Genomic DNA, 13,136 nt, shown 5'->3' on the forward strand with positions numbered 1-13,136 from the left:
GTGCTTTATCACTGGGGCAATTAAAACTAGAATGGACAGAACACTTGAGAATATACTGTAGAGGGACATCCTAGACTGACCCCAGAGAGATGGACTAGTTTGGACCTAGCAGATTTCTCTCTCTCTAGGCTCTGACTATAAATATACAGGTCTGGCATGCAATCTCCCCACAAACCGCACCACGGTTTAACTCCTTACCAACAGAATGAAGTCAAACGTTGCATCCAACACTGCCAATACTGCAGTGATTCTGCTCATAATGGCCATTTTTTACAGCTGCCTAAATCAAAGATGAGTTTAGAAATATGTAAATATACCGCTGGACTGGTGTGTCTGGGAGAGGGGCTGTGAGTGTAGAGGGTTCAGTCTGTCTGTGTGAGACCACTGTTCTCTAATGGATGGAACCAGAACTGCTCAACTGTGCATCACAGATCCAATACTTCTCGTAGCTAAAGGTGATTCTCCTTTATTTAAAGTGGCAGAGGCCTTTGGAGCAGGAGGATATGAGTACTGTCCCCTTGTGAAATTTCTGAGTGGCCAAGACCTGCAACATATTGACAAACATGGTGGTCAAAAATTTGCAACAATATGTAACTGGGCTATATGTGCCATATCTACTGGATGGCCTGAAAAAGCTACAAAATCTCACATAAAATTCTCAAAAAATTGTCTTTGAACACAAATATGATGTGGACACAGTATTAATTTCTAGGAAAAACATTATATTTCTGCTATCCCTCCAGAGATGTTGTATGAACAGAAAACTGCAAGACTAAACAATACTAATTTCAACATAGCCCAATTCCCACATGCACAGTCTACAAAGAGCGTCACTACTGACCAGACTCCAGTTATTGGTTCTGTAATCAAATACAAAGAAAGTGCTCCTCAAAAAAGAATTAATGCCACAAGAATCTTTGACTAGACAGACTAGGCAGCAAATACATAATTTTACCAGCCAAGAGGCACAACGCAGCTTTGCTATGAATAATGGCTGAAATGCTGAAACATTATTGTACCATTTGCAAAAGTGATTTGGGATCATTGTTATTTAGCCCAATATTCCATCTCTTTCCATAAGAAAGTACCTTGATTGCTAACTCTTTTCTTTTTAATATAGCTAACTTCCATTGCAATCTCATAAAGGAAGGACCTTGCTTTCTGCTGGTCTCTACACAAGGACTTGCTAGCCTCTGGATTTGATCAAATAATAAATACAATAAAATAACAGATCGTCATTTTCAATTTTTCCTGGATTTTCACACAAACTGAAGCAGTGAGTGTAAAATTCTAAGTAACATTAAAAAGGAACCTTCACCTCACCCTTATTAGATCATGTTACAACAGCCATTCCACTTTGGCGTGTTACTGTAAGAGAGCTCTGAGGCTAAACAAGGTTAGGCTTGGCCAGTTCCTTGGACAGGAACCCACAAAGGAAAATCTTAATGAGATGCTTGAAGTGGTAGCCCCAGGGCTGGGGATAGTGTAGGGTTGGTGTTTTGCTGCTAGATATGCCATTCCTACAGGAGATATAAATTGTTTGGGGACATTAAGAGATGAGAAATCAACCTTGGCATCCTAGACAAATTCCAGCTCAGGAAGCTCCAGACTGTCTCCCTCAAATCCCCTTTGTAGTTTCAAATGGAGAGATCCTCCTGCTCCTCCAAGCCCAGTCCCAAAAACCTGCCTGTATTATGTGAATCACATAGAATGAGGTATTGTATTTACACAATTCTCTGAGGAGTGAAGAAATTGCCATTAATGCATACTGTAAAGCTCCCTGTGGTGAAAACCAGCCTACCATCAGGTCAAAGGATAAATTCTGGGGAAAAGTTACGGCTCTCACTTTTGCTCATGCCATGAATAACGGGCGAATCACATAGAAAACACCTTCAAGGGAGATTGCCACAATACATATGTGGCAAGAACATACGTGACTGAATATGGAGAGACACTGTACAAGCCTTAGGAGTAGTCATTTGACTTGCTCCTTTCCCAGTTCTAAAGTGCCTGGCAAAGAAGGTGGCGTGAAGGTGACAGGCCTAAAACTGGATATAATTTTGCATTGTGATATGGCAGCAAAAATATGTCAGCGTGAAGCTGAGATGCATACAAAGAAGCATCATTCCCTGGATCGGGGTGGGTGACGGGGAATAGCACCTCTGTACATGGCTCGAGTGAGACTGTACACTTAACTAGAAACGAATTGACAAATTAGAGGGTGTTTAAATAAGAGCAACAGATACACCATAGGCATTGCGAGGCACGCCCTCATACTGCCCAACGCCATGCCATATTACAGTCTGCACTGTTTGGCAAAGTTCTGGCAGCCTTTTTAAGGGGGGGGAGGGGGAGAAAAGGAATGGCTTGGAACCTGTCGCAGTGGAGAGGCAGCAGCCATCTGCTTCCCAAAGCTCTCACCCGCCACATGGGGAAAGGGGAGCAGGTCAAGTGCCGTAATTTTTATTCCCAGGGCCATTCTACAGGTGACCCTCATGTCGTTAGGAGTAACTTGCCCTGTGGTGGTAGTAACATGATCTTTCTCTCTCCCAGCAGTTTAACCCCCTCCAGACTCAGCTGCAGATCCAATACAGAAGGAGGCAGCAGAGTGTGACAAGAACATTTGCTAGATCTTCTATATACAAATACTCAAAACAAGGCTCCCCTAGCCTCTGACTTCCTGCTTTTCACAATCAACCTGTGCAAATAAGACTGGTATTTCTGGGCAGCAGTTCGCTGTGTTCTGCCACTACCACAAACAACAGAGTGTGAGGATGACGCTTTCCTGGAACTGACCACCTTCGGGCTGTCCCCTAGTATCTTTCCAGGGACTAATCTTTGAAATCACAGACCTCACTTTACTTCTAGTTTTGCTATAACTGCCTTGTTTACTCCTCATGCGTGCTTTTGACCAAACAGTCCAGGCAATTACTATGAGACACTGCTTAATATCATCAATACAACAAGGGGAGGGGTTTGTCCCCTAACCTCTGCACACCCCAGTTATGAAAGATATTTCACTCTTTTCACACTGGACCATGCATGTACAAGAACTATTATGTTTTCCTGATACAAACGATTGTTGTGAATTTTGAGAGGGGTGCGAGAGTCCTAGAGCAAATAAGTGCATTTGGCAGACATATGAAACAGCATGTTATTGTTTGGAGTGGGGCAATTAATAGAGCACTTTCCCAGATTACCTGGGCCAGAGACCTGCCATTAATACAGCTAACCCAACAAGAAAAAGCAATATATTTAAAGCCTCAACTGGCAACTGCAAGCCTGAGCACACATCTACAACTATTAACAGATGTGAGCAGCTGGTGATAATGTGTAATAAAAGAGACCAACGGATTCAATTCATACTCTTGGCAGATGCATTAAATACTGTTGTGCATGAGACATGTAACACAGCAGCAACCAAGGAAAAGCCAGGTGAATGTGTGTGAAAACACCTTTGAAAACAGTTCTACCTACACACACACACACACACAATTACTTTGTGCAACTAGGACAAGAAACAAACACATGTGAAGTCTGCTAAACTGCCTATAGATATAGCTTATCTTTCTCAGTCAGAGAAAGAAAACCTAGGTGGTTTTAAATCTTGGATCTAGGTACATAACTGGATCCAATGCTCTTTCTAGTATGAAAGAAAAGCTTTACAATGTCCTCAAACTTTAATTCCATCTGTGCGCGTCTCTCTCTCTCTCTCTCTTTACCTAACGTGTTCACATAATTTCTCTGAAAGAATCAAAGTGCCAATGGTTTATTTGGCCTTCCTCCTCTTCATGAAGCTAAGATCAACCAGTCAAGAACAGAAAAAATATCATGTGATTTACAAGAGCTAGCATATGACACAAATAGCAAATACTCTGAATATTCATAAACAAGAAGTTCTATCAGCTAAAATGTTTGTACAAAAGAGTCTGTAAACAATTAGAATAAAAAAACAAATTTGTAAAAATCACATTATGTTCACGAATAACTTGTGAGCAAATGCAATGGCTAAACTAGTCAGATAAACAAACCACAGCTAATCATTTGACAATCTCTAGTGCAAAGTTTCATAAATAAATACACCCCCTATGCTCCATTTTTCACTGTTCTCCCTTCTCATTGTTTATCCGAGCTCAATTCCTGGATGTGGATAAAACAAATGACATGAAGTTTCTCTCAGCCAGAACTTCTAACTATTCCCTCAGCAAATACCGCTTTTAGTTAGCAACAAACTGGAACCAAGAGGAAAAGAAACAATTGCCTCTTGGGACAAGGAGGAAACAGAACATTTGCCAACGGACAGGACAAAAATAAAACACTTCTTTAGTAAGCGTCCTGAAGTCTTCAAAATCTTCACCCCTTCCTACAAACCACCACTGTCACCTCAGTGAGGAGAAAGTGTGTGGAGACAGGAATTGTTATGTTATATTCAATGAGCTGCTTCATAATTATTTATTATTTGTTGTCCCATTGTGCTAGGTCCTGTACAGACACATCCTGCTCCAAAAAAGCTTACATAGATTAACCAACCCACTACTTGCTCCAAGTGAAGCTGGATCGCACACTAAACCTTCCACGACCATCTGAAGAAGGTAACCGCCAACAAGAAAACAGGGGTCAACCTGGTCCAGAAACTGGGAAGCACAAGCTGGGGAGCATCAGCATCAGTGATACGGAGATCAGTGATGGTCCTGATATACTCCGTAGCCGAGTTCTGTGCACCCTTATGGACCAGAACTTGTTGATGTCCAACTGAACACTGCAACGCAGTGAATCACTAGAACCCTCAAGTTGACACCAACACCTTGGCTGCCGCTTCTGTCGCACATTGCTCCCCCATCCATTCGCCGTGATGCCTCAACGCTTCGGGATCGTGGAAAATGAACATCTCCCCATCCAACGGAACCTTAACAATGCCCCTCACCACCACCTGAAGTCATGTAAGCCTTTCTGGACCCATGCATTTAACCTTCGCCAATGCAACTTCACATCTGATGAAGCTTGGAAAGCGAAACTGAGTTCACAAGAAGTCACAAATACACACCTTGAGAAAGACCTGATGCAGTAGACCCCTGGCTTTGATTTCCTGCGAAGCTCCTGGGCAACCCTAAACTGCATCTGCACAAATCGTAGCAGATACGCATACTTGCTGCACAAATGGAAAATTAAAGACTCTCCAGTGTGTGACTGCGATCACCCTGAACAGATCATGGAACTGCTCAATGCCCGATTCACGAATACAAAGGAGACATCACAGTGATACACTCTGGTACTCCTGACACAATTATCTGGCTTAACCATCTGAATGTAAAATTAAAGTAGTTACTCTACATCAGCCATACGAAGAAGATGACCAACCTTCTGGAAGCACCACACAGCAAGGATGAGAGAATGAGCTGTATTCTATTCTGGCTCATGCATCATCAACAGAGTGGTTAAATACATTCCATTTGAAGTTATTTTAATTTCTGGAAACTCATGTGTGGTCCACACAAAGTGTAACCTAACTTTTGTGGCAAGAGCCCTGCGTTCTGCAGCACTTCAGCACAAGACTGGAGATTTTGCAGCATCTTGAGAGAAATTAAAACACAGAGGTCTTCACTGGATCAAAGATGGAAATGAAAGACACCCTCACTACATTGCCCAGTGTTTTTCGAGTTAATAGTACATTCAATTTATTTTATGTTACCTCTATATTTGTAATTGTCAATATGAGATACAAATCTGGATTGAAAATGCTTAACTGTAGTCTAGCAGTTGTTGGGTGGAAGATGGAGATTTTTTTGGTCTTTGGCCCTCAAGGATGTGAGGCATTTGGAGTTTGTCAAATAAGCACTTTAGCTGGATGTTACAATGATCCACGGTGAAAAAGTTAACTATTCTGATGCTGATGTTTGTATTATTAGCTTTCAAAGTTAACACCCTATTGAGGTGAATGGGCCAGTTTCCACCTTTCCAACCTATTGTTTCAGGCTGTCTGATTAGTTAACGTTTGGAAGGATTGCTTTGCAATCGTAAGACCTAGAAACTTATTTTTAAATGAAAGCTGATATTCTGGAGCATAAGTCAGTGGCAAAGGGTGAATTCTGTGACAGTTTCTACGGACTTGGAATTGCAAAGTACACAAGGCCCTGATTACTAGTGATGATACATGAGCCAGAAAAAACAAAGGTTGACTTTTACATCCCATGATCCCAAGCTGATTCTGCTGCTCTGGCAGTTAGAAAAACAGTCTTTTTGCTAAATTTGAGCTAGAATAATTGAGACACAAACAAGGAACCCTACAATGCAGAGTACCATCTTTAAAGCCACTTTTCAGAATTAGAAGCATGGTTTAACCCTAAAGCCTAATCTGCAATAAGGAAAAAAAGATGTTCTCTCCATTTGGGTCAGCTAACTCAAGATCAAATCCTAGTGAAGAAGACAAAGCAATTTGTAGTTTTCACACAAGTTAGCTGGTCAAGTTAAAGTCTAGTCTCCCCATAGTCTTTATTTCAATCTGCTAACATGTGAAAACTACAAACCAGCTAAGATTTTGCCTCAAATTAGCTAACACAGATTAGGAACACACCTTTTGTCCTAGTGAAGACACTGCCTAGGTGTCCCAGTAATAATTTAAATTCAACATGGCAAAACCAGTATTTCTCATTCCCATACTCCTATGCACTGAATTATTACAGCAAGCTTTCTCTTACACTGCCTCCTAGCAGTGAACCTCACCCCTGCCCTGGAGTGATCACCTCTAAGGGCAAAAATGCAAAAGAACAGTCTCTATGGCCCATTCAGTCCTTGGCCTCTCTAAAACGGTGTAAGAGAAAGACAATTATTTTGACTGGAGTTGTGTGTTTGTAATCTGAACACTTCTTTCCTTTCTCTTTGATTCACACCCATCAGCTCAACAGTGACAATGGGGCCAAATTAAATCTTCCCACCATTTTCTATCTGGTGCCAGATTCACAGCTTCCTCTATTTCTAGTTCTTTGCACACAGGAATGTATTGCCATCTACGGTATCCTTTCTGGGTCCATTCTTGGCACATGTCCTAACCACTGCAGTCATCTTTCTTGAATCTCCTGTAACAGTGTTATTTCTTCCTCTGTTTTCCTATCTCTTCATTTTTATTTCCTACAGTCTTGAAACTCTCAGTATGCCCCAAGTCAGCTTATTTCTGCGGTCAAAATCTTTCGTTCATCTGCTTTCCTCATACTTCCGCATTCCAACCGATACAACGGTTATCAGCATGGCAGTCGTCTCCTGTATGCTGATTTTTGTTTGTAGATTCACGAAATGATATTGACCTCACAGCTTTGACCGAGGAAGATTTATAGATAACAACTGACCAGGTAGACTGGAAAAGCAGAAAATTTGGTTTGAAGATCAGCACAGAGAAGACAAAACTTATGACCACTGGAAGATAAAAGAAAGAGATAAAGGTCAAACTCAGAGACAAAGAACTAGAAGAAATGGAAAAAATTGCGGACCTTGGAGGACTAGTACTGAAGAATGAGAATTGTAAAGATGATAAGAAGAATCAGACTAGCTGCTACAGCCTCTGGAAAACTGTGAAAGATCTGGAAGGCTAAAGACATTTCAATAAAAACAGCAATCTGGACACTCATCCTCTCAGAAAGAGACTGAAACTCACCAAATCATTTCATATGGTCTTTAGAACAGCGATCAGAGAATAAGAATGGTCTAGCTATATTGGCCTTTGGGAGACCCAGGTTCAAATCCCTGCTCTGCTACAGGCTTCCTGTGTGACTTTGGGCAACTCAGTCTCTCTGTACCTTGGTTTCCCATCTGTAAAATGGAGATAACAGCATTTTAACTACCTCCCAAGGATGCTGTAAGGATATATGTGTTAAAGATTCTGAGATCCTCAGATATGGTGGGAGCCATATAAGCACTTTAGATAGATGGCAACAAATTTGTTCCCTAGCTTATACAGTTACAGTGAGCAGAGCGTAAAATTTACTATAAAATGATGTAAAATAAACTGTAAAAGAAGAGTACAATTTCAATGGCATCAAAACTATTGCTGCAGACCAGATCCTGCGAGGGGCTGAGCATCTCAGCTTCCAGCTTCTGTGGGAGTTGAGAGCACTCCGCACTCTGTGGCATCAGGCCCCAAGGGTGCATCTATAAATTCTCACACAGGTTTTCACTGACTGCTATTTTCTTCCGACATTCCCAACAGCTTCAAATTACTCCAAACCCCTTGTGCAACGAGCAGCGCTGCACGTTTCCTAGCTGTGTGGTGGTTTATGTTTCTTTCTGCCTACAACCATTTCTGGATTGGCATCGCAGACCTAAGTGGAAGACTAAACAATGCTGGATCCCACAGCAGGAGAATTTTCAGAGTCTTATTCCTTGTTTCACTTGGGCAACCTTCCTGCCTCTCATCAGATATAAAATAACTTGCCAACCCTCTAATTTAAAGAGCAACATATGAGTTTCACATTCCAATCCCCAACCAGCAAAAGGAGACTTTTCAAACTGGAAGGGTGAAGACAGGGTGAATTCCTTGAAATGCATAAAAAGGAAGGATCAGCACCTGCCTTTTTGCAAGAGAAAACTGCTCTCACAACACAGCATGCTTCAAACTATTTGACATCAGCGGCTGAAAGAGAATTTGATTCTCCCCAACTCCTCAAACTTGAGAACTGAGCAGAATGAATTTCATGGTTCTCTGTTACTGTTTGAAATGGAAAAACAAACCTCTTCCATCCTTATTTTGGGTGCATGTTGCAGCTAGAAGGTACAGTATGAATTTCAACAAAAGAACATCAGGGGAAGCTGACAGTTTTTTCTGCTATTAGGAACTCCCCCACAATGGTTGCAACAACCTGTTAAAACTTATGCAGCTCGAAATGACTGAATCCTTCTCTCTTTGGTGCAAGAGGATGTCCAACTCCTTTTGCAAAGACATGCTCAGCTCTGAGTATTAAAACAGCTTGCTTTATTCTGCTCCATTTGCCATTATTTATCCCTATGCGCATTACAGAGTAACACATACAGAGCACTAAAGTGTTTTTAAAATTTGTTATTGTGTGTGTGTGTGTCTGTATGTATATATATAAAAAATTGCACAAACTGCAAGGAAACAAGAAACTTAAAACCAGACAAAAAACCCCACTGAAGTAACAAAAGCTCTGAGAGAAACCCACAAATGCAAGAAAACAGCATTCAGTAAGGAAACCCCTTACTTACACTTACATTTGTACAGAAGTTATTGTGCTTTTCTCTCCCTCTCCCCCTTCTAACAGCACAAGTAAAAACTGGAAAGTCAACTCGAGATGACAAACCTAAGTGTCCACAATTTTCTGGAGAGTGTAAAATCAGACTATTGACATTTGTTTTCTTTAAGCTGAGCAAGATTTCACATCAACAGTGTTCTCAAGAGTTCTGGCTTTCTAAAGATCTTTACACACTTTATGCTACCTAGAAGCTCCAAACAAGATCAGGCAGCACTGTGACATGGGCAATGTAGATGCGCTTTATCCCCGGGGGAGAGCTCTCCCAGTGATAAAAAATAACCACTCCTAACGAAGGGTGGTAGCTTTATCCCGGCGATAAAGCGCTGCCTATAACGGTGCTTTTCAGCACTAAAGCTTTTTTCGCTTTGGGGGCGGAGGGGGGGTGTTTTTTCACAACCTTGAACGACTAAAGTTTTAGTGCTGAAAGTGGCAGTGTAGACACAGCCATTGTGTTAGCAATGTACCCTCAGGGTATGTCTACACAGCAAAGAAAAACCCACTACTGGCCCATGCCAGCCAACCTGGGGCTGTTTCATTGCTCCCCTCAGCAGTCGCGCCCCCGGCTCCCCTCATCCACTCCCCAGGCTCCCCATCAGCCCAGCTCCCCTCACTACCCCTCCCTCGGGCTTCCCCTGAGCCACCCCCCTGGACTCCCCCTCAGCCTAGCTCCCTTCACCACACTGAGATCTCCCTCACCTGCCCCCCCCCCAGGGTCCCCTTGCCTCAGCTCCCTTCTCCCCACTGGGGTCCCTCTCACTTGCATCCCCTGGCTCGCCCACAGTGAGCTTTCCTCACTCACCCCCCAAGTTCCCCCTCACCTGGACAGCCTCACCCCACTGGGGTCCCCTTCCCCCTCAGCTCTCCTCACCCAACCCCCAGGTTCCCCCTCAGCCTGTCTCCCCTCCCGCACTGGGGTCCTCCTCGCCCCACTGGAGTGCCCCCGCCCCCTCAGACTCCCCTCACTTGCCCCTCCAGGTTCCCCCTCATCTCAGCTTCCCTCAACCCACTGGGATCCCCTCACATGCACACCCACACCCCCTCACCTCACCGGGGTCCCACAGCCCGACTCCCCTCACATGCCCCCCCACCATCCCACCCTCCTGGGCTCCGGGCACCTGCGCCCCCCCCGCTGTCGCGCCCCCCCAACTCCGCTCACCTGCATGCCCCCCCACTGTCCCGCCCCTGCTCCACTCACCTGCGTGCCCCCTACTGTCCCGCCCCCCTCACCTGCGCGCCCCCCCACTGTCCCACTCCCCTCACCTGCGCGTCCCAGGCTCCCCTCACCACCCCTCACCTGCGTCCCCCCCGCTGCCCCGCCCCCCCGCTCCCCTCACCTGCGCGCCCCCCCACTGTCCCACTCCCCTCACCTGCGCCCCCCCGGCTCCCCTCACCTGCGCTCCCCCCCCGCTGTCCCGCCCCCCCGGCTCTGCTCACCTGCGCTCCCCCCTCCGTCCCACTCACCTCACCTGCGCCCCCCCCGCTGTCCCGCCCCCCCCCGGATCCCCTCACCTGCGCCCCCCCCCGCTGTCCCGCCCCCCCCGGCTCCCCTCACCTGCGCTCCGCCCCGCTGTCCCGCCCCCCCGGTTCTGCTCACCTGCGCTCCCCCCTCCGTCCCACTCACCTCACCTGCGCCCCCCCGGCTCCCCTCACCTGCCCTCCCCCCCGCTGTCCCGCCCCCCCAGCTCCGCTCACCTGCGCTCCCCCCTCCGTCCCACTCACCTCACCTGCGCCCCCCCCGCTCCCCTCACCTGCGCCCCCCCCGCTGTCCCGGCCCCCCCCGGCTCCCCTCACCTGCGCCCCCCCCGCTGTCCCGCCCCCCCCGGCTCCCCTCACCTGCGCCCCCCCCCGCTGTCCCGCCCTCCCCCCCGGCTCCCCTCACCTGCCCCCCCGGCTCCCCTCACCTGCGCTCCCCCCCCGCTGTCCCGCCCCCCCCGGCTCCCCTCACCTGCGCCCCCCCCCGCTGTCCCGCCCTCCCCCCCGGCTCCCCTCACCTGCCCCCCCGGCTCCCCTCACCTGCGCTCCCCCCCCCGCTGTCCCGCCCCCCCCGGCTCCCCTCACCTGCGCTCCCCCCCCGCTGTCCCGCCCCCCCCGGCTCCCCTCACCTGCCCCCCCCGGCTCCCCTCACCTGCGCTCCCCCCCCCGCTGTCCCGGCCCCCCCCACCTGCCCCCCCCGGCTCCGCTCACCTGCGCCCGGCTCGGCGCTGGCCCCGTACTCGGCGGCGTCCCGTCTCCGGGCGCAGGTGCCCTGGCCCTGCACCAGCGCCTGCAGCGGCAGCTCGGCGCCGGGGTGCGGGTAGCAGCGCAGGCCGGCGGCGCAGCGCGGCGTGTACACCCCGCACGACTGGCTCTCCAGGCGGGCGCAGACCGGGCAGCAGCCGCAGCCGGGCTCCCGCACCAGCTCCGGGCAGGCGGCGGCCGGGGCGCAGGCGGCCAGGCGCTCGGCGGAGCAGGGCGGGCAGCGGAACAGCACCTCGGGCAGCGCCGGCCGCGCCAGCGCCGCCGCCAGCAGCAGCAGCCGGAGCCAGGCGGCCGGAGCCGGGCGGCAGCGACCGACCCGCGGCAGCATCGTCGCGGGAGTGCGGCGGGGCGGCGGGGCGGGCGGGCGGGCGGGCAGGTGGCAGCCTCCTCCCGGCCCCCCGGGGAGCCGGCAGCGCCGCCGGGTCCTAGAGCCGCCCGTCCCGCCCACCCCGGCCCCCGCTACTGGACAGTGCCGGGGGGGGGCGGGATGGGGGGCTGCCCCCTCCAGCCCAGTGCCGGGGGGGGCGGGATCGGGGGCTGCCCCCTCCAGCCCAGTGCCGGGGGGGGCGGGATCGGGGGCTGCCCCCTCCAGCCCAGTGCCGGGGGGGCGGGATCGGGGGCTGCCCCCTCCAGCCCAGTGCCGGGGGGGCGGGATCGGGGGCTGCCCCCTCCAGCCCAGTGCCGGGGGGGCGGGATCGGGGGCTGCCCCCTCCAGCCCAGTGCCGGGGGGGGCGGGATGGGGGGCTGCCCCCTCCAGCCCAGTGCCGGGGGGGGCGGGATCGGGGGCTGCCCCCTCCAGCCCAGTGCCGGGGGGGCGGGATCGGGGGCTGCCCCCTCCAGCCCAGTGCCGGGGGGGGCGGGATCGGGGGCTGCCCCCTCCAGCCCAGTGCCGGGGGGGGCGGGATCGGGGGCTAACCCCCTCCAGCCCAGTGCCGGGGGGGGCGGGATCGGGGGCTGCCCCCTCCAGCCCAGTGCCGGGGGGGGCGGGATCGGGGGCTAACCCCCTCCAGCCCAGTGCCGAGGGGGGGCGGGATGGGGGGCTGCCCCCTCCAGCCCAGTGCCGGGGGGGGGGCGGGATGGGGGGCTGCCCCCTCCAGCCCAGTGCCGGGGGGGGCGGGATCGGGGCTGCCCCCTCCAGCCCAGTGCCGGGTGGGGGGGCGATCTCGGGGGCTGCCCCCCTCCAGCCCAGTGCCGGGGGGGGGCCGGGCTCGGGGGCTGCCCCCCTCCAGCCCAGTGTCGGGGGCGGGGGCCGAGCTCAGGGGCTGCCCACTCCAGCCCCGTGCCGGGAGGGGCCGGGAACGGGGACTGCTCCCCTCCAGCCCAGTGCCGGGGGGGCCAAGCTCGGGGGCTGCCCCCCTCCAGCCCAGTGCCGGGGGGCGGGGGCCGAGCTCGGGGGCTGCCCCCCTCCAGCCCAGTGCCGGGGGGGGGAGTCGGGATCGGGGCTGCCCCCCTCCAGATCAGTGCCGGGGGCGGGGGCCGCGCTCGGGGGCTGCCCCCCTCCAGCCCAGTGCGGGGGGGATCGGGATCGGGGACTGCCCCTCACCGAGTGCGGGGCGGCAGACTAAATTCCTGGACCCTCCTCCGCAGTCCCAGGGCGCTTGGCTCGGGTCTCGCCCAGTGCCGGAGGGCTGAGATACCCCC

General features: G+C 51.1%; 1 protein-coding gene across 1 annotated transcript in view; it reads right to left on the bottom strand.

The window, feature by feature from the left end:
- The window catches only part of IGFBP2 (insulin like growth factor binding protein 2), a 109,206-nt gene extending 97,374 nt beyond the window's left edge, over positions 1-11,832 (bottom strand). Inside the window, exon 1 of the mRNA XM_084643949.1 lies at positions 11,442-11,832. Within this exon, the coding sequence (XP_084500075.1) occupies positions 11,442-11,823 (382 nt within the window). The 5' untranslated portion in view covers positions 11,824-11,832. The remainder of the gene's footprint in view (positions 1-11,441) is intronic.
- Positions 11,833-13,136: the final 1,304 nt, after the last annotated feature.

Source organism: Lepidochelys olivacea (assembly GCF_965140295.1).
Source record: "Lepidochelys olivacea isolate rLepOli2 genome assembly, chromosome: 11".
Classification (NCBI taxonomy): Eukaryota; Metazoa; Chordata; order Testudines; family Cheloniidae; genus Lepidochelys; species Lepidochelys olivacea.